The 21,050-nt window shown below is 42.2% G+C and overlaps 1 protein-coding gene across 6 annotated transcripts in view; it reads right to left on the bottom strand.

Annotated features, from left to right (window-relative positions):
• Positions 1-6,648: 6,648 nt before the first annotated feature.
• znf516 (zinc finger protein 516) overlaps positions 6,649-21,050 on the bottom strand; it is a 161,670-nt gene continuing 147,268 nt past the window's right edge. For all 6 annotated transcript variants that reach the window (XM_063055954.1, XM_063055945.1, XM_063055974.1 and 3 more), the window contains one exon: positions 6,649-12,320. In XM_063055954.1, the coding sequence (XP_062912024.1) occupies positions 12,094-12,320 (227 nt within the window). In that variant the 3' untranslated portion in view covers positions 6,649-12,093. The remainder of the gene's footprint in view (positions 12,321-21,050) is intronic.

The raw sequence follows: 21,050 nt of genomic DNA, 5'->3' as shown, positions 1-21,050 counted from the left end.
CAACATCCTTCTTATAGTGGGGCAACCAGAACTGTGCATAGTACTACAGATGTGGCCTAACCAGAGTTTTATAAAGTTGCAACATAACCTCCTGACCTTTGAGCCCAATACCTCGACTAATAAAAGCAAGCCAGTCTGTATTTAGTTTAGGGATACATTTCTGGAAATCATTTTATTAAGCAAAATTTTGTAGATCAAAAATGATAGGGCAAGATGCATCATAGATATATTTGGTATAGTATGTTTCTATAGGTAGGTATGACATGTTCTTCGTTAAAGTGAAAAATAAGTTCATAAATAAAGGCTCAATACAAGTATAGGCACAATAAGTACTGCGGGTGATTTATGCATAGCAGTCCCTCAAATAACTCCTGGGTATTCTGTTTGTGATATTGGTTGAGGGGTAAATTTTGGCCAGGGCACAAGGAAGACTTCCATCCTCCTCTACAGGGCCTTACTTTAATACTTTATCCAAAATTCTAGCTGTGTAGTAATCCCTCAATACTGCATTGAATCATCTGTCCAGAATCATCCCCTCTGGTTCTTCAACCTGAAACTCTTTGTTTGGAAAGCTACTAAATGAGCCACACATTGAAGTGAGTGTAAACTAGCTCCAAAAAAGCAATTAATTATAAATCCAACAGTCAGAATAACCCATCCTCTGAAGTGAAGAACAACAAAGACTTGGACCTAATATCAATCATTTTACTGCCTTTCCCAGTGTGGAGCTAGTCATGAGATCATTATTTTTAACAAGTCTAATTGCTTCTGACATTTGTTTAATGGAGGATGTCCTGGGTTATAAATGTAAGTTGGGAAGAAGGAATCAACTCCTTGTTCTGCTCTATTTGGGTGTAAATAAAGCATGTTCAGAATAAATACCCTTCCTTTAATTACTGCCATCTGTTTGATGGAGAAGACCCATTATAGAGTCCAGGAAGTTGGTTCAGTTAAGAGTTGATTTCATGTAGAACTTTTAGATCTGGATTTCTTTCTCATTCAGTGTAGAGCCTGGTGAGAACTCAGCCCTTCCTTGCTTAAACCTAATCTTAGACTTTAGGAATCAGGAACTGGCCCTTTGGCCCACAATGTTGTGCTGCAGCTAACGAATAACTAATTAAACCAATGCCTTCTACCCTACATATGGTCCCAATCCCTACACTCTCTTCACATCCGTGTGCCTATCTAGAAGCCCTTTAAATTCCCCTGTACTATCAGTATCTACCAACATCCTGGCAGCACATTCCAGGCACCCACTACACTCGATGTAAAATCAATTTGCCTTGCACATTTCCTTTGAACTTGCCCCTTTTCACCTTAAGTGCATGCCCTCTAGTATTCGATAGTTCAGCCTTGTTAAAGGATACTGGCTATCCACTCTATCTTTGTCTCTCATAATTTTGAAACTGATGTCTTCCCTCAGCCTCTGCCAGTCCGGAGAAAACAACCCACATAGGTTGCATTAACACAGCTCTAGAGTTGTTGTAAACTGCATCAAATCAGGGGCCATGCATAATCCTGATCTTACGGAGACGGACATGAGAAGCACGGAGGAACATCTGGAGAAACTTCTGAAATGCCTGCTTCACTGCCGCTGCTACTGTGCGATTGAGAATCTCTGGAGGGGAAGGCCCCAAATCCTCGGCTTTGCCTATTGCCTGTTGCTGGGGCTGGGGTTGAAGTGCTCGGCAGAGATGGTGCTCAGTGCTCGGTGCTTGGTGTTGGAAGGCTGGTCGGAGGCTCGAAGTTTTCGGACGGACTCAAGAGTCAGACTGTGTTCGGGTGCTTCTAGGATGCTGCATCGGCAAATTTGCGGTGCTGGAAGCTCATGGCAGGGAGAGTTTCTCCCTTCAACCGTCTGCGTGAGATGATGGGACTTTCGAAAGACTTTGAGACTTTTTTTTTTTTACCATGCCCATGGTCTGTTCTTCATCAAATTACGGTATTGCTTTGCACTGTTGTAACTATATGTTATAATTATGAGGTTTCTGTCAGTTTTTTTTAGTCTTGGTTTGTCTTGTGTTTCTGTGATATCATTCTGGAGGAACAAATTGTATCATTTCTTAATGCATGCATTACTAAATGACAATAAAAGAGGACTGCGTGTCCTCATAACCTAATCTAAATCTGGTGAATAAAACTCCTTAGCATGTCTTAAAAATGTATAGCAGAGGTGGCGTCCTTGGGCATAATCTCATTCATGAGCAGAAAGAGCAAAGTTCCTGGATTTATTGAACATGGTTGATGTCTCTTCCTTAATAAATAATTGTGAATGTCTTGATTGTGGAACCAGGTATTATTGAATGAGGCTATTTGGTCCATCTTATTTGCTAGGTCAAATAGCCTCCTCGAAATGTGACTGAGTTGCTCTGCAAAAGACCCAGACCTCCTTCATTTCCTGCTCTTGAGTTGCAGACCATCTAGTTTATTACCTTGAAACTGTAACTTAATCTTCAGCTGCCATGCCTTAAGGAAATGATTCCAGACCAGAATGTTGTCATATTTCCTTTCTGCTTATGAGTGTATATCTCTGATCATTAGTTTGCAGGTGGGATTGATGCCATTATCCTGGACTAACCTGGGTTTACTCCAGCAAGCTGGGGTTGGTGGAAAAAGGAGCAACTAGTTAGCGCTTCAGTTGAGTCAGCTGACATTGCCCCTCAATCAGCATCACCAAACCAGAAAGCTACGTGGAGGCATCGCTGCTCACAATTGTTCTGTCAACCTTACAGGTCGCACTCCAGAACCTATATCAACCCCATTGCTGGAGTGAGCATGTACAATGTCAGAAACACCTCGGCCAACTTGTGAAACTGTGATGATGATCAGACCGTCTATTTTTAATGCAGTTAGTTGAGAGATAACTAGCGGTCAGCATCTTTGGAACATTTTATTATTAATAATTGTATCACAATAGATCTCTATCCACACAACTGAGACAATCTCACCAATCTTCAGAGATGGAGCATACAAACGCTCCTGTCCGGATGCATCTTTATTTAGTATGGCAACTACTCTGCCTAAGACTACAAGAAATCAGTCAGAGTTGTGAACGCAGCCCAGTCTATCACAAAAATCAGTTGTCCCTTCACTGACTCTCTCTACACTTCTCATTGCCTCAGGAACACCGCCAACATAATCAAGGATCCCAAACACCCTGGTTATCCCTCCTCTCCCATCCGGCAGAAGATAAAAAAAAATGGAAAGTATGCACCACCTGACTCAAGGACTGCTGTTATCAGACAGCTGAGCAGAATTTTTGTATGCTGAAGATAAACTTTTGATCTCCCAACTTACCTTGTCATAACCCTTGCACCATATTTGTTTACCTGTACTGTACTTTCCTTGTACCTGCCACACTATACTCTGTATTCTGTTTTCTTTTTACAAGCTTTTGTACTAATGTATAAAATGACCTCTCTGGATGACACGCAAGTGAGGGATTTTCACTCTTCCTTGGAGCATGTGGCAAAATAAACCAATGCCAAGGCTGTCTTAGTTTAACACCTTATCCAATAGACAGGCATTTGCCAGCACAACACTGACTGCACTGGGAAATTTAGAACATAAGAACATAAGAAATAGGAGCAGGAGTAGGCCATCCGGCCCATCGAGCCTGCCCTGCCATTCAATAAGATCATGGCTGATCTGTCTGTAAACTCAGCTCCATCTTCCTGCCTTTCCCCCATAACCCTTAATTCCCCTACTATGTAAAAATCTATCTAACTGTATCTTAAATATATTTAGTGAAGAAGCCTCAACTGCTTCCCTGGGCAGAGAATTCCACAGATTCACCACTCTCTGGGAAAAACAGTTTCTCCTCATCGCCATCCTAAATCTTCTCCCCTGAATCTTGAGGCTATGTCCCCTAGTTCTCATCTCACCTACCAATGGAAACAACTTTCCTACTTCTATCTTATCTATCCCTTTCAAAATTTTGTATGTTTCTCTAAGATCCCCTCTCATTCTTCTGATTTCCAGAGAGTGTAGTCCCAGGCGACTCAATCTCTCCTCATAGGTTAACCCCTTCATCTCTGTAATCAATCTGGTGAACTTCCTCTGCTCTGCCTCCAAAGCCAGAATATCCTTCCTCAAGTATGAAGACCAGAACTGCACACAGTACTCCAGGTGCGGTCTCACCAGTGCCCTGTATAGTTGCAGCATGACCTCCCTGCCCTTGATTTCACTCCCTCTAGTAATGAAGGCCAACATTCTGTTTGCTTTCTTAATAACCTGTTGCACCTGCAAGCCAACTTTTTGAAATTCATGCACAAACACTCCCAAGTCCCTCTGCGCAACAGCATGCTGTAATCTTTCACCATTTAACTAATAATCTGCTCTTCTATTATTCCTTCCAAAGTGGATGATCTTGCATTTACCAACATTGTATTCCATCTGCCAGACCTTGGCCCACTCACTTAACCTATCTATATCCCTCCGCAGACTCTCCGCATTCTCTGTATGGTTTGCTTTTCCACTGAGTGTCATCAGCAAATTTTGCTACGCTACACTCAGTCCCCTCTTCCAAATCATCAATGTAAATGGTAAACAGCTGCGGGCCCAGCACTGACCCCTAGGCACCCCACTCACCACAGACTGCCAACTGGAGAAACACCCGTTTATACCAACTCTCTGCCTTCTATCGGTTAACCAATCCACTATCCATGCCAATACACTTCCTCCGACTCCATGCATCCGTATCTTATTGATAAGTCTTTTGTGCAGCACCTTATCGAACACCTTCTGGAAATCAAAGTATACGACATCCACCTGTTCCCCTCTATCCACTGCACTCATTATGTCCTCAAAGAACTCCAGTAAGTTTGTCAAACAGGACCTGCCCTTTCTGAATCCATGCTGCCTCTGTCTAATGGAAACCACTTGGCCTACATTATTAAGTCTCTGTAGTGCCACCTGAATCCATAACCTCCTGATTCACAGTATAACACACTGAACAACATTCTGAGAAGCAAGCATGCACTGTGCGGGAGAATGAAGTCTTTAGGATTCTTTTACACAAAGCTTAAAATGCATTTAGCTAAACACAAATTCAAGCAGGGCATTACTTTAAGGTGCTAGAAAGGTTAGAAATTCAGAACCAGTTTATACAATGTTGCTGTCATGTTTATACAATGTTGGTTTTTCTGTAATAGCAGAATGTGCTGTATGAAAATCACTACTCAAATTTTCATTGCAGGTTTATTTTCCTCCTCTAGCCATGAGAGAAACAAATCAATGACTTGTCATACAATGAAGATTTCTCAAGCATTAGACGGAGACAATTTAAAAATTTCTCTTCAAATATTTGTTCGGAAATGTTGGTTTTGGAAGTTGTTTCTTCCTGCTTTCAAACAACTTTCTTTTTGTTTCAACAGCTGCTGATCTTTTAATCCCATTCCCTGACTCCTGATCTTCTGAAGATGGTAACGCATGTTTTCCCAGGCAGTAATTATCCCTCTGTCCTGACCAAAGAAGTTTACTACACAGAAATTGGTCACAGCCTTTCTTATGACAAACATAGTACTTCATCGGCTGTGTTGGATTAGGGTTTAACTTGCTAATTTTTTCTTGTTGGTTTTAGCTTTCTTTACATTTGCTTATGTTTATCTCATCACCTCTTTGTCAGTAATCTTTCAGTAACATAGTATATTTGGCTCTGTGCTTCTGTAGTTTATTTGTCTGCTGTGGCAGTGTGATTTAATGAGTACTTTTAAAGACTGTATTTTTCCATAGAAGACCCTTCCTTATTTTACCAGCTTAGACCATTTTGCTAGATAGGAGGAGAGCACAAGAACAACTGCACACTTACTTCATTTCACTTGCTTGCTGGTACAAACTGACAATATTTTTGATGAACATTTAAAAACTCGTCTATAACTAAGGTTTGCATCTTGTTATTGGCTTATGAAGAACCTTCTGGACAACACTGCCTCCAAACCTAATAGATATGAGCATTTTGGGATGCCCTGTGCCCTGAGAGGTGCTATAAAAAAACAAATCTTTCTGTTCATTGAAAGGGAAAAGTAAAGTTGGAAGTTGGAAAGATTTTCCCTAAAATGTTTGGTAAATTTTGTAAAAAAAAATAGACCTTGATGTTCCCAACAGCAATGAAAAGCAATTTAATGGAGCTTTTAGATGTACAAGATGATAGGAGGCATGGATGAAGTGGACAGCCACAGATCTTTTCCCTGGGCGGAAACAGTTAATATAAAGGGCATAATTTCAAGGTGATTGGAGGAAAGTATAGGGAAGATATCAGAGTTAAGTTTTTACAGTGTGAGTTTGTGGAGGCAGATACATTAGAGACATTTAGACTCTTAGACAGGTACATGGCTGATTTAAAAAAAAGATCTATATGGGAGGTTTGGGTTAGGTTTATCTTGTAGCAGGTTAAAGGTTCGGCACTTCGTGGGCAGAAGGGTCTATACTGTGCTGTGTATGTTCTATGTTGTGGTGTCCATAAATAGAAAATAATAATACCATAACGCCTATATTAATTCATTTCACAAATGCTATAGACAATGTTTTATTGTTCAAAAAATTCCACAAGAAATTCTAAAATATAATAAAATATTTGGTTTGAATCTGTGTTGAAGGAAAGTTCATGAAGGCAGGCAGAGCTGGCATTGGACACTGATCCACTTATTTTAATAAATAACAAGAATAAAAGAACCCATTTTACAAAGCACTGTGCTTTGACAAGAAAAGTATGAATGAAAAAGAAATCACTTTTTAAAATCTCATTGTCAGCAAGGACAATTTCATCGAAGGCGATGCAGCTAAACCAGGAATTCCAGTGGTACGAATGCAGAAAGCAAGACTGGGGAACTAGTGACAACAGAAGCAGTTTATAACCTGTTTTTAGGAAGCATGGGAACCAATCTGCTTATAGCAAGGCCTGAAAACATTAACGTGCTCATGATCAGACAACTTGCTTTGAAATGAGTTGAATTGAAAAATGATTTTTTTTTGTCCTTGTTCACAGAACTCAGTTTCCCAATTATATATGTGCTGGTCTGTGTTTATTTTCAGAGTACAATCCTTGCCTTGCTGGGAGACAGAATGAGAGATTTATTGACAGAATACAGTGCCCCAGTGAGCAACACAGGACATTCTGCACAAATATTACATAGGCTTATAACAATCGAAGTTACTATTCATTTTTGTAATAAAATAACGTAAATATTGCCCACGGCTCAAGGAAAAATTTCAAAATTTGGGAATACTTTATATCCAAGTGAGGAAGAGGTCAGGGTGCTAGTGTGTTTGCTCATCCAAAAGCCAACATCTCTCAGTAACCCAGTCAGAGAAGTAGACTTCAGAAATAAGCCAGTAGATGGATTCAGCTGCTCTATGCTTACATTATGTCCCATGCTTGTCTCCACATCACCAGAGTTTCACCCTTTTTGTTTTCCTTTCTCCCTCATATATTTATAGCACTTGTCCTTAAAGACCTTGACCACTTCCTATATTATCGGTAACCTCCACATTCCAGCTGTTCTCTGCCATTTTCCATCAAAAAACACTGTTCACTTTTTAATGATGCCTCTTTCTTGGAATTGATAACCCATTATTGTTTGGGTATGATTTAAGAATTGTAGTGTGCAACTGATGGCTCTCACTGTGGGTTCTCCCAGAGGCTACATCGGGAGAATCTACCTGGAGAGATCTGCCTCCATGGAGAAGCCACAGCAGGCAAAGAGCCAAAAAATGTTGCCTTGCTCTGTGTAAGCTTTTTTATAAATAAGGTAGCCTTGTTCATCGACTCAAGTAATCAGCTCTTCTCCAATATCTTAGTGAAAAAACTGAAAGAAATGGAGGGAAAATGGATCCCAAGAGGAAACATGCCATCTGCATCCACCCCATCAAAACCTTTCAAGGTTTTAACAACATTAATTAAGTTCCCCTTTCATTGCACCATCTTTGGGAAGATTTGTGCTGAGCAACCCATTAAAGGAAAGAATAGTTTTAATGGGAGGTAAGTGGATCAGAAACAGTTTCAGGCCAATGCATATCAGGGGTCTAATGTCTGTTGCATGTCACCAGCTGAGATACCTTAAAAATTACCAAGCCTGATCTGGGTTACATTCCAACGTGTGTCTTTGGAGAGCAGAATATTAGCTGCTAACATTAATATTCCTTTCCTAGCCAGTGAAATCTTTTCTGTGGGAGAAGATGCAGGAGCTTGAAAGCCTAGATGATCAGACTGAAGATCAGTTTTTTTCCTTACTGCTGCCAGATTTCTGAACCAATCACCTCTTTCACATCTCTTTTCTACTGTGTTGCCATGTTCTTGGATTCTTAATCTCTACCTCTTTCAGTTATTATCTCTTTAGCATTTCTTTTTGCATTACTTAATGGCACCACAAACTTTGCACCACTGTACCGTTTTGCGTTCATCATTGTGTTTATTGTTACCACACATACTGTTAACTCTGTGAGCTTCATGTGAACAAGGAATTTCATTGCACCCTGGTATATATGACACTAAATTAATCTACTGTAATCTTCCCTCTCACCTTTCCAAACTCTTCTTGCATCTATTGTTTATTCTATAACGGCAAAGCCTACCCCCACCTTTTTGTCCACTATCCCCAACTGAAGCTACAACAGATTTGTCTACAACCTCATATTTGGTTCAATGAACAGTTCTTTCGGGATCATACATGGCTGGGTTTGAAAGCTGCCTAGCACAATGATTCTTCCTGGTAAATTATGTTTATATTTTGTACAAATAACGTGTTAACCACTCCTGTTAGAAAATGACAGCAGCTTAAGGTTTGTTTTGTTACAAGTTTAAAGTCAAGGATCCATTTCCCAACTGTCGTGTAAAGTGTTTGGACCAAATTCGGACTGCAGCTGTTAAGTTGGGTCTCAGCAACGCTGTGATGGAGAATTCTGGGCGTTGCAACTCAGCATAGGGGTAACGGCTTCAGAAAGTCTTCAGAGGATGTTAAGGCAATGCGCACATGGGCAAAAATCTTTTAGGAACAACACAATACAAGGAAGCCTCCAGTCTCTTCTGCAATTCGTTGATATAATTGATGAATCCATTTACCTGGTTTCTCCCCAAAATCTATTAATGCTATTGGTTATTAAGATCTTTTATTAATTTTATTTTATTTTGAGGTATTTACCTAGAGAGGCATCACAGTAACAGGCCTTTCTGCCCCAATGATCCTATGCTGTCCAGTTACACCCATGTGACCAGTTAGCCTATTAACACACATGTAGGAGGAAACCGGGGAACACAGAGGAAACCCACGTGGTCACGGGAGAACAGACAAACTCCTTACAGCAGCAGGAGTCCCCGGAGATGACTTTCAAAGTGCATGGGTTACTGTACAGAACTAATTTCTATCCTAACTGTTTGTCTTTCTGGAGCTGCCGCACAATCTATCCAGAGATTATAGCGGCTTCCATTTTGACGTACCAGAGAAATTGTAAGATGTGCAACTTCTGAGGTTATAGAGCCTTGGTGACACAGCTTGGAGACAGGCCTTTCAGCCCAATGACCCTGTGCTGGCCATCAAGCATACATTTTAATATTCATTTCATCCTATCCTATTCTTTCATCCCCTCATTCCCATCAATCACACCCCCCCAAGATTCTACCTTTCACCCACAAAGGAGGAAAAATTTATATAGACCAATTAACCCATTAACCCAAATATCTTTGTAATGTGAGGGAGAGCATGCAAGCTCCACATAGACAGCACCTGACCTCAGAATTAAGTTCAAAAGACCATGACATAGGAGCAAAATTAGGCTTTTTGATCCATTAAGTATGCTCAACCATTCAATCATGAGTGATTTATTTTCCCTCAACCAACCCTATTCTCCTGCTTCTAAAGGCATGTATTATGAGGTGTATCCTCTAGTCCGAGACTCTCTTACTAGTGGATACATCTTTTCCACATCCGCTCTATCTTGACCTTTGAATATTCATTAGGTTCAATGAGATACTCCTTCATTCTTCTAAACTCTAGTGAATCCGGGCCCAGAGCCATTAGAGGCTCCTCACGAGTTAACCTGTTCTTTCCTGGGATCATTCTCATAAGGCTTCTGAGCTCTCCCTATTGCCAGTACACCCTTTCTTAGATATACTTAAAACTGCTCACAGTATTTCCAATATGTGCTGACCAATGCCTTCTAAAACACTACATCGTCACCTTTATATTCTAGTCTCCTGAATAAGATTGCAAACATTGCATTTGCCTTCCTTACCGCCAACTCAATCTGCAAGTTACCCTTGAGTGAATTCTGCACCAGGACTCCCGAGCCCCTTTGCACTACTGGGTTCTGAATTTGCTCTCTGGTTTAGAAAATGGTCTACACTTTTATTCCTTCTATCAAAGAACATGACTATGCACTTCCCCACACTGTTTGAATCATGTCCACAGGTAAAGGGCAGAGTTTGACCCAGTTAATCTTTTCTGCAGCTGGAATTTTGCCTTATCCAAAATGGCTCACGAGTCATCTATCTTTCTGTTTGCTGAAGGCCCAGTGATTCTTAATCTTAAACACAAGACGCTGGAAATCCTGAGCAACACACACAATGCTGGAGAAACTCATCAGGTCAGACAGTATCTAAGGAAATGAATCGACTTTTCAGGCGGAGACCCTTCCTCACACCTGGTAAAGGTGGGGGGTGGAAAGGAGGACAATCTAGAAGGTGATAGACGAAGCCAGGTGGGTGGGGGAGGAGGTATGAAGTAAGTAGCTGGGGGGGGGCAATAGGTGGAAAAGGTAAAGGGCTGGAGGAGAAGGAAGCTTGTGGGAGAGGAGAGTGAACCATGGAAAAAAAAGGAAATAAGAGCAGCACCAGGGAGAGGTGATAGGCAGGTGTGGAGAAGAGGTAAAGAGGCCAGAGTGGGGAATTGAAGACAAGGGGAGCGGAAGAAAAATTATGGAAGGTTGGAGAAATCAAAGCTCATGCCATCAGGTTGGAGGCTACCTAGACAGAATATGAGGTGTTGCTCCTTCAACCTGAGAGTGGCCTCATCGTGGCAGAAGAGGAGGCCATGGCCTGATATGTCATAACAAGAATGTGGGTAGGAAAGAAAATGGTTGGCCACTGGGAAATCCTGCTTTTTGCAGTTGGAGCGGAAGTGTTTGACAAAGCTGTAGAATGTAAATTAACAACAATCCCAAGCATGCAGAGTTGTTGGAAATCACAATTTAGTAATATAAAACCAAACAAAGTAGATTAACCTTGTTTTGTAGTCCTGAACAATGAAGGAATGCATGTGTCACTGCTGTTATTAACTGACCAGTTTACTGCGATTTTTTCTGTAAATTATATAAACTTCAGATAGTTTTACTTGTTGGAAAACCTTTGTTGTTCCAACGGTGGCATCGATTTCTGCTGAAGTATTCATTTATTCCAAAAATAGCCCAAAGTGAAGTGTAGACAGAGGAGAAAAGGGCAATTCTCTTGTTTAATATGCTGTTATTAAAAACAATATACACATGTACCTTGTTAAAATATAGTACCTCTTCTACTGGGGATATCACATAGCTTTCCTGTTGACATGACTTGCCTTTTAATTGTCAACAGGAATTTGTTTTGCCAAATCCATTCATTAAATTAAAAGAAGTATGACTGCTTCTTTGATAAACATTGGACTTCTATGTTGAATAATCATTTTCAATGGTGTGATCAGGGAGAATTTGATTGCCCAATTTAGTGTATTTTGCTGGTAACAGTCTGGTGGCTCAAATCCATAGCTGACTCTCTTAAGCATGTGGGTGGTAAAAACAAGGATACGATCCAGTGAAGATTTAAACACTGCCAGTGTAAATAGTCAATAAAAATGCTTTCCAAACAGCTGGCTGACTTTTCATCCAATAGCAACACTGATCTGTAACTATCTGCAGAGAACAGCTGATTCTCTCTAGATGAACCAGTCAGCACTTGTCTGATTTTTATGCCAAAAATACTTGTCCCACGCCTCTTTAAGGCCTAGTTCAAATCCACAAGGGTATTTGCCACATTCCCCACTCCATCACCAAAAGACCTCCATCACTTTCTGCTCCGTGGGGATGGAGAAATCCTGATAACCCCAAAACGGGTAGATTTTGCAGAAGGTCTCATTTCAGGATAGTTGCTTCAGGAAGATGATGATCAAGTGATGAGGGTTCAAACTGCACCTCCAGTGACTTGTAGAGACCATTTTCACCCTGCGATACCTTGAAGCGGTGTTCTGGATGCAAGTTATTGTCGAATGGTACACCATGAACATATTCAACATGCATTTTCAGATTCTCCTTCTGGGAAGCACTGAAAGGACAGATTTGACACTGGAAGGGTCTCCCATCTGCAGGACAGAAGAAGTGATTCAGGTTGATAATCAATATAGTTATTATTTAATCATTATCAATTGCACAAATACAAACCACTTTTGTAGATGATACTATGTAACCAAGTGATACACGGGGATAGAGACTTAACAAGCAAGGGAAACAGAAAAATACAAAAGCTAAGCATTTAGTAAATTACTTTACAATGAACCAAGGAGTAATGTAATATTGTTACGCTGTTGTGTTCAGTTAAAGGATGTTATGTATATTAGTTTCATATTGCTTGGCAAAGCATAGGGAAAGGTATAAATTGATATTGATAATTAGTTTATTATTATCACATGTGATGTGGAAACCAAAGCAAATGTCTCTGTTTTAATGAACAGCAATATGTGTGCATGAGTTTACAGTTAACATTCCCACCCAAAACCAGCAAATCCCTTCAAAATTTTATCTCAGCATACCAAGAAACTGACTCCCTTTGTTTGTTTATTCCCCTTCCAATTTTCATATTAAATTCCCATCCAAGGCATTCCTAGTCCCCTATACATACTCAGTATCTATTGGTTTATCATTAGTGATTGCATCTTTGACTGCCCTGAAAATCTCAACACCAAAACAGCAAATGCAAAGCATTCAGAGTTTTTGTCGCGAGTGCTAGTATGACATTGGAAATACACTGACAACCACATCAAGTCCAGGTTTTCAACTTGAAATATCAACCATTTCTTTCCTCCCATAAATGCTGCTCAAACCACTGAGTTCTTCCAACAGACTGGTTTTTGCAACCTGAAAGTGATTCCAGTGTTCACCTTGAAAGGGATGACATCATTTCCAGTAATGTCATGGTCAAAAGCACACCTTTTGGGGAACAGTTGGAGAAAGTTGACCATATTGACATAAACTGACAATGGACACTCTAGGACGGCATGGTGGTGCCTAGTATCCATGGCTCCACAAATCTACCCTTCACCATTCCCAAAACTCTCCATTCCAGGAGGCATTGGATAGGGTTAAAGGTTTAGAAGGATATGGGCCAAACGTTGGGAAATGGAACCATGTTGGTCAACGTGGTCCAGTTTAACCAAAGTGCCTGTTTCTGTTCTGTGGAATTCTGTGACTTATCTCCACTGTTCCCCCAAGCTGCGTGGGTGCGCAGTAGCGCAGTTACTGAAAGGCTCCCATGCACATAGCCCTTATTGCTGCCCAGCTGGAACTTTCTTTTACATAATGTTAATATTAAAGTGCCTTACAGTTTTCAGGTTGTGAAAATTTTCCTGCTCAGAACATTGATTGGTCTGCGCAGCTGTAAAAAAAAAATAAAAGGAACGTTGCTTATCACTCTCGGATGTCCTGATCCTAAAAGGAGATCTGAGGGATATGTCTTTCATACAGAGGGTGGTGAATATCTGGAACTTGAAATGACTTTATTTCTTAAATCCTTCATATACATGAGGAGTAAAAATCTTTACGTTACATCTCTGTCTAAATGTGCAATGTGCAATTTATGCAAACAACAGGAATTCTGCAGATGCTGGAAATTCAAGCAACACACATCAAAGTTGCTGGTGAACATTCACCAGCAACTTTGAAATGTGCAATTTATAGTAATTTATAATAAATAGTATGTACAACAGGATAGTCAATATAACATAGAAATACAGTTGTGTCAGCATGAGTTAATCAGTCTGGTGGTCTGGTGGAAGAAGCTGTCCCAGAGCCTGTTGGTCCTGGCTTTTATGCCGTGGTACCGTTTTCCAGATGGTAGCAGCTGGAACAGTTTGTGGTTGGGGTGATTTGGGTCCTCAGTGATCCTCTGGGCCCTTTTTACACACCAGTCTACGTAAATATCCTGAATAGTGGGAAGTTCACATTTACAGATGCGCTGGGCTGTCCACACCACTCTCTGCAGAGGCCTGCGATTGAGGGAAGTACAGTTCCCATACCAGGCAGTGATGCAGCCAGTCAGGATGCTCTCAGTTGTGCCCCTATAGAAAGTTCTTAGAATTTGGGGGCCCATACAAAACTTCTTCAACCGTCTGAGGTGAAAGAGGCACTTTTGTGCCTTTTTCACCACACAGCCAGTATGTACAGACCACGTGAAATCCTCGGTGATGCTTATGCCGAGGAACTTAAAGCTGGTCACCCTCTCAACCCCAGATCCATTGATGTCAATAGGGGCTAGCCTGTCTCTGTTCCTCCTGTAGACCACAACCTGCTCCTTCGTTTTTGCGACATTGAGAGAGAGGTTGTTTTCTTGACACCACTGTGTCAGGGTGAAAGCAATAAGCTGCCAGTGGAGTTGGGGGAGAAAGATACTATTAGAACATTTATAAGGCATTCAGACAGGTACCTGGATAGGAAAGGAATGACATGGAAAATCTACAAGAAAATTGTATTTTCGTAGATAGTCAGCAAGGATGAAATGTGCTGTGAGGACTATTTCAACTGGAAGCTTTTATGACTCGATGATAACCTCAGATCATGCCACACCCTCAAATGTTTCCTCTATACAGCCCCATGAAAAAAGCCTGTGTTTCTGAACTCCTCAAACCACCAACCTCTCCACAGATAACTTCCAGTGTCTCTCATCTCCCTCTTTATTGAACCCCATCCCTAGCTTATCTACAAAAAGAGTGTGAGTGTCTCAAACTCCCCCACCTAGTCCTACAGGGCAAAATCAGTGCTCTTGTTAACTGCTGTAACAAGAACGCAGGGAAATCCCTCTTCTCCTGACTATCCTAGTCAGAAGGGGAAGACAGGCAGGTAAAAATCTGTTCCTTTCACCCCTGAACCAGAACATTTTCCTCCCAGTTCTGGCCACCAACTGTGTCTGTAGTTGAGCTCCCAAACCCCACCTCGGAAGAGGTGGAGCAGGCAATACAGAATGGGATACTAACTAACATTCGTACAAGGTGGGCCAAAGGTGGCCTAAAATATGAAATTATAGAGTTCTATAGTATGGAAAAAGTCCTTTGTGCTGATCAAGATGAACATTCAAGCTTATCCCATTTCCAAGCACTCAGAGCCAGGAGAATCAGGTTTAATATCACTGGAATATGTAATGAAGTTTATTGTTTTGCAGTAGCAGTACCTTGCAATGCAAAATTAAAAAATACTATAAATTACAATAAGAAGTAAAATGAAATAAATAATTCAAAAAGTGGAAAAATTACTGAGTTATTTTTCATGGGTTCATTGTTCATTCAGCAATCTGATGGTGGGGGGGGCGGGGGGAAGAAGCTGTTTCTGAAACATTGAGTGTGGTGTGTCTTCAGGCTCCTGTAGTTCCTCCTTCATGGTAGCAACTAACAATAAGACAGCATGTCCTGGGTGATGGGGGTCCTTTATGATGGATGCCACCTTCTTGAGGCATCGTCTTTTGATGGATGCTGGGAAAGCCAGTGCCCTTGATAGAGCTGACTGGCTTTACGGTTTCCGCAGGTTTGTCCGATCCGGTGCAGTAACCCATTCATACCAGATGATGAGGCAACTAGTTGGAAAGCTCTCCATGGTACATCGTTAGAAATCTGCGCGTGTCTTTGGTGACATACCAATTCTCCACAAATTCGGAATGAAATATAGCCAATGTTGTGCCTTATTTGTAATTGAATCAATATGTTGGGCCCAGGATAGATCCTCAGAGATGTTGACTCCCAGGAACGTGAAACTGCTCACCCTTTCCACTTCGATGAGGACTGGTGCATGTTTCCTCGACTTCCCTTCCTGAAGTCCACAGTCAATTCCTTGGTCTTACTGACCATGAGTGCAAGGTTGTTGCTGTGACAGCACTCAACCAGCTGATCCACAGTATTCTGGTCCTGTACACCTCATCACCAAAGGAAATTCTGCCGACAATAGTCATCAGCAAATTTATAGATGGCATTTTAACTGTGCCTAGCCACACAATCATAGATGTAGAGAAAGTAGAGCAGTGGGCTAAGCATGCATCCTTGAGGTGCACCAGTGTTGATTGTCACAAGGAGATGTTATTTCCAATCTGCACAGATTGTGTTCTCCCCCTGGGGAAGTCAAGGATCCAGTCACAGATGGAGGTACAGAGGCCTGGGGTTTGGAGTTTGTAGATTAGAACTGAGGGTATGATTATGTTGAACACTGAGCTGTAATCAATAAACTGCAACCTGACATAGGTATTACTATTGTCCATGTGATCCAAGGCCGAGTGGAGAGCCAGTGAGATTGCATCTGCTGTAGACTTACTGTACGGAAATGCAAATTGCAACAGGAGTTGATTCTAGCCTGACCAACCTCTCAAAGCACTTCATTACAGTAGAGGTGAGTGTCACTGGGCAATAGTCATTGAGGCTGCTCACCTCACTCTTCTTGGCACTGGTATGATTGTCACCCTTTTGATCACATCCTTCCTATAACAGTGTAACTGACGTTGAGCACATCTTGTATAACAGCAATATAACCTCCCGTCTTCTATATTCACACTAATGAAGGTCAGCATTCCAAAAGCCACCTTCATCATCCCATCTACCTGTGAGTCCAGTTTAAAGGAACTACCCATCAGTAGTCCAAGGTTTTGTTTTACTACGGTACCCTGGCCCTTCCAGTCAATATAAATGTCCCACCTTGACTTGTCATTACAAAATGTGACACCTACGTAATTTCAGAGTGCACCAGAATCTCTGGGGATTTAATATTTACCAAACAAGGCATAGGCTCTTTCTTCATCCAACTATAATGTACTGCCCCTCACTTAATCATCTTGAAATTCAGTTGCCAACTTTTTTTTTGCAGAAAACTGACAGTTTGATTTCCTTTGCATTCAGCGAGAGCCACAGCAATAGATGAACATCGCAATGGATGGCAGGGAATACCTTTGCAAATTGTCCCAGGTGTGATTCTGCATCCTGGCTCTCCTTTCATAGCTATAGCAAGCAATGGATATTCAGTGGGGCTATTCGGTTTGCACGCACTCCCTTATATTTTGATAACTGGTCTATTATTATCACATGTACTGAGATAAAGTGAAAAATTATATTTTTGTGCCGTCCAGACAAATTGTTTCATATCGACATGGTACGGAAAAAAAGGAATTCAAAATATACTGATATGGTTCTACAGAAAGTGTAGAGCAGGTAAACAATTAAAGTGCAAGAGCCACACTGAGGTGTAGTGGCCATCAAGAATTCATCTTTAACATTCAGTATAAGAAGCCCATTCAATAGTTTTATAACAGTGAGCTAAAAGCTGTACTGGTTTGTGTTCTCCAGCTTTTGTATCTTTTGTATCATGACTCTTATGAATCTTTAACCCATGACCACGCAGTGGGATGGTGTTGAGAATTTTAGGTTCACGCAGCTCTGTGTATATGGCAGAAGGAATACACCACCTCACAAACGACCCGCCTGCTTGCCCCTGCTAAAGACCATGAGTTGCAGACTAGCGAGCACAAACCAGTCTATCATGAAAAGCACTCTCTCTTCCATTTACTCTGATTCGAAGAAGGAGTCTGAGAGTCTGAGTGGGAGTGCCGAGAAAGAGATTTTTGAAATTTTCGTTATTTTTTTTTCTCCAACGGCTTTCTGAGAGGCGGGACTGCGCAGGCGTGTGACGTCGAGCAGTGCAGCGCGGCAGATTTAAAAGGAACAAAGCCTCATAGAGCGGGCAGCGTAGTTTGCGGGCGGCGGAGTGAGCCGGGAACAGAGTGAAGACTTAAGGGCTTCGGCTCAACGGGCTTAGGCGGAAGCGGGCGAGGCGAGGAAGGTTTGACATTCATTTTCTGTTGCTATTTGAGGAGAGGGGCATTATGACTGTGAGGGCAGTTTGCTGTTCTCGGTGTCGGATGTGGGAGGCCCTGGAGTCTCCAAGCCTCCCGGACGTCTACATCTGCGCCAAGTGCATCGAGATGCAGCTCCTAAGGGACCGCGTTACGGAACTGGAGCTGCAGCTCGATGACCTTCGTCTGGTCAGGGAGAGCGAGGAGGTGATAGAGAGGAGTGGAAGGCAGGTGGTCACGCCGGGGCCACGGGAGGCAGACAAGTGGGTCACGGTTAGGAGAGGGAAGGGGAAAAGGCAGGTGATGAGGAGTACCCCGGCGGCTGTGCCCCTTAACAACAGGTACTCCTGTTTGAGTACTGTTGGGGGGGACAGCTTACCCGGGGGAAGCGACAGTGGCCCTGCCTCCGGCACAGAGTCTGGCCCTGTAGCTCAGAAGGGTAGGGCAAGGAAGAGGAGGGCAGTTGTGATAGGGGACTCGATAGTAAGGGGGTCAGATAGGCGATTCTGTGGACGCAGTCCAGAGACTCGGATGGTAGTTTGCCTCCCTGGTGCCAGGGTCCGGGATATTTCTGATCGTGTCCAAGATATCCTGAAGTGGGAGGGTGAAGAGCCAGAGGTCCTGGTACATATAGGTACCAATGACATAGGTAGGAAAAGGGATGAGGTCCTGAAAGAAGAATATAGGGAGCTAGGAAGGGAGTTGAGAAAAAGGACCGCAAAGGTAGTAATCTCGGGATTACTGCCTGTGCCACGCGACAGTGAGAGTAGGAATGCGATGAGGTGGAGGATAAATGCGTGGCTGAGGGATTGGAGCAGGGGGCAGGGATTCAAGTTTTTGGATCATTGGGACCTCTTTTGGCGTAGGTGTGACCTGTACAAAAAGGACGGGTTACACTTAAATCCTAGGGGGACCAATATCCTGGCAGGGAGATTAGCGGGGGCTACTGAGGTGACTTTAAACTAGAATGGTTGGGGGGTGGGAATCAAATTAAAGCGGCTAGGTGTGAGGAGGTTAGTTCACAACAGAGGGATGGGAACCAGTGCAGAGAGACAGAGGGGTGTAAAGTGAGCGTAGAAGCAAAAAGTACAAAGGGGAAAAGTAAAAGTGGCAGGCCGACAAATCCAGGGCAAGCATTAAAAAGGGCTAAGAGAGTTGTAAAAGAGCGCCTGAAGGCTTTATGTGTCAATGCAAGGAGCATTCGTAATAAGGTGGATGAATTGAAAGTGCAGATTGTTATTAATGATTATGATATAGTTGGGATCACAGAGACATGGCTCCAGGGTGACCAGGGATGGGAGCTCAACGTTCAGGGATATTCAATATTCAGGAGGGATAGACATGAAGGAAGGGGAGGTGGGGTGGCGTTGCTGGTTAAAAAAGAGATTAACGCAATAGAAAGGAAGGACATAAGCCGGGAAGATGTGGAATCGATATGGGTAGAGCTGCGTAACACTAAGGGGCAGAAGACGCTGCTGGGAGTTGTGTACAGGCCACCTAACAGTAGTAGTGAGGTCGGAGATGGTATTAAACAAGAAATTAGAAATGTGTGCAATAAAGGAACAGCAGTTATAATGGGTGACTTCAATCTACATGTAGACTGGGTGAACCAAATTGGTAAAGGTGCTGAGGAAGAGGATTTCTTGGAATGTATGCGGGATGGTTTTTTGAACCAACATGTCGAGGAACCGACTAGAGAGCAGGCTATTCTGGACTGGGTTTTGAGCAATGAGGAAGGGTTAATTAGCGATCTTGTCGTGAGAGGCCCCTTGGGTAAGAGTGACCATAATATGGTGGAATTCTTCATTAACATGGAGAGTGACGTAGTTAATTCAGAAACAAAGGTTCTGAACTTAAAGAGGGGTAACTTTGAAGGTATGAGACATGAATTAGCTAAGATAGACTGGCAAATGACACTTCAAGGATTGACGGTGGATATGCAATGGCAGGCATTTAAAGGTTGCATGGATGAACTACAACAATTGTTCATCCCAGTTTGGCAAAAGAATAAATCAAGGAAGGTAGTGCACCCGTGGCTGACAAGAGAAATTAGGGATAGTATCAATTCCAAAGAAGTAGCATACAAATTAGCCAGAGAAAGTGGCTCACCTGAGGACTGGGAGAAATTCAGAGTTCAGCAGAGGAGGACAAAGGGCTTAATTAGGAAGGGGAAAAAAGATTATGAGAGAAAACTGGCAGAGAACATAAAAACGGACTGTAAAAGCTTTTATAGATATGTAAAAAGGAAAAGACTGATAAAGACAAATGTAGGTCCCCTGCAAACAGAAACAGGTGAATTGATTATGGGGAGCAAGGACATGGCAGACCAATTGAATAATTACTTTGGTTCTGTCTTCACTAAGGAGGACATAAATAATCTTCCAGAAATAGTAAGGGACAGAGGGTCCAGTGAGATGGAGGAACTGAGCGAAATACATGTTAGTAGGGAAGTGGTGTTAGGTAAATTGAAGGGATTGAAGGCAGATAAATCCCCAGGGCCAGATGGTCTGCATCCCAGAGTGCTTAAGGAAGTGGCCCAAGAAATAGTGGATGCATTAGTGATAATTTTTCAAAACTCGTTAGATTCTGGACTAGTTCCTGAGGATTGGAGGGTGGCTAATGTAACCCCACTTTTTAAAAAAGGAGGGAGAGAGAAACCGGGGAATTATAGGCCGGTTAGCCTAACGTCGGTGGTGGGGAAACTGCTGGAGTCAGTTATCAAGGATGTGATAACAGCACATTTGGAAAGCGGTGAAATGATCGGACAAAGTCAGCATGGATTTGTGAAAGGAAAATCATGTCTGACGAATCTCATAGAATTTTTTGAGGATGTAACTAGTAGAGTGGATAGGGGAGAATCAGTGGATGTGGTATATTTGGATTTTCAAAAGGCTTTTGACAAGGTCCCACACAGGAGATTAGTGTGCAAACTTAAAGCACATGGTATTGGGGGTAAGGTATTGGTGTGGGTGGAGAATTGGTTAGCAGACAGGAAGCA

The sequence above is a fragment of the Mobula hypostoma genome, chromosome 1 (assembly GCF_963921235.1).
Source record: "Mobula hypostoma chromosome 1, sMobHyp1.1, whole genome shotgun sequence".
Classification (NCBI taxonomy): Eukaryota; Metazoa; Chordata; class Chondrichthyes; order Myliobatiformes; family Myliobatidae; genus Mobula; species Mobula hypostoma.
This window is presented reverse-complemented; position numbering and strand designations above follow the sequence as displayed.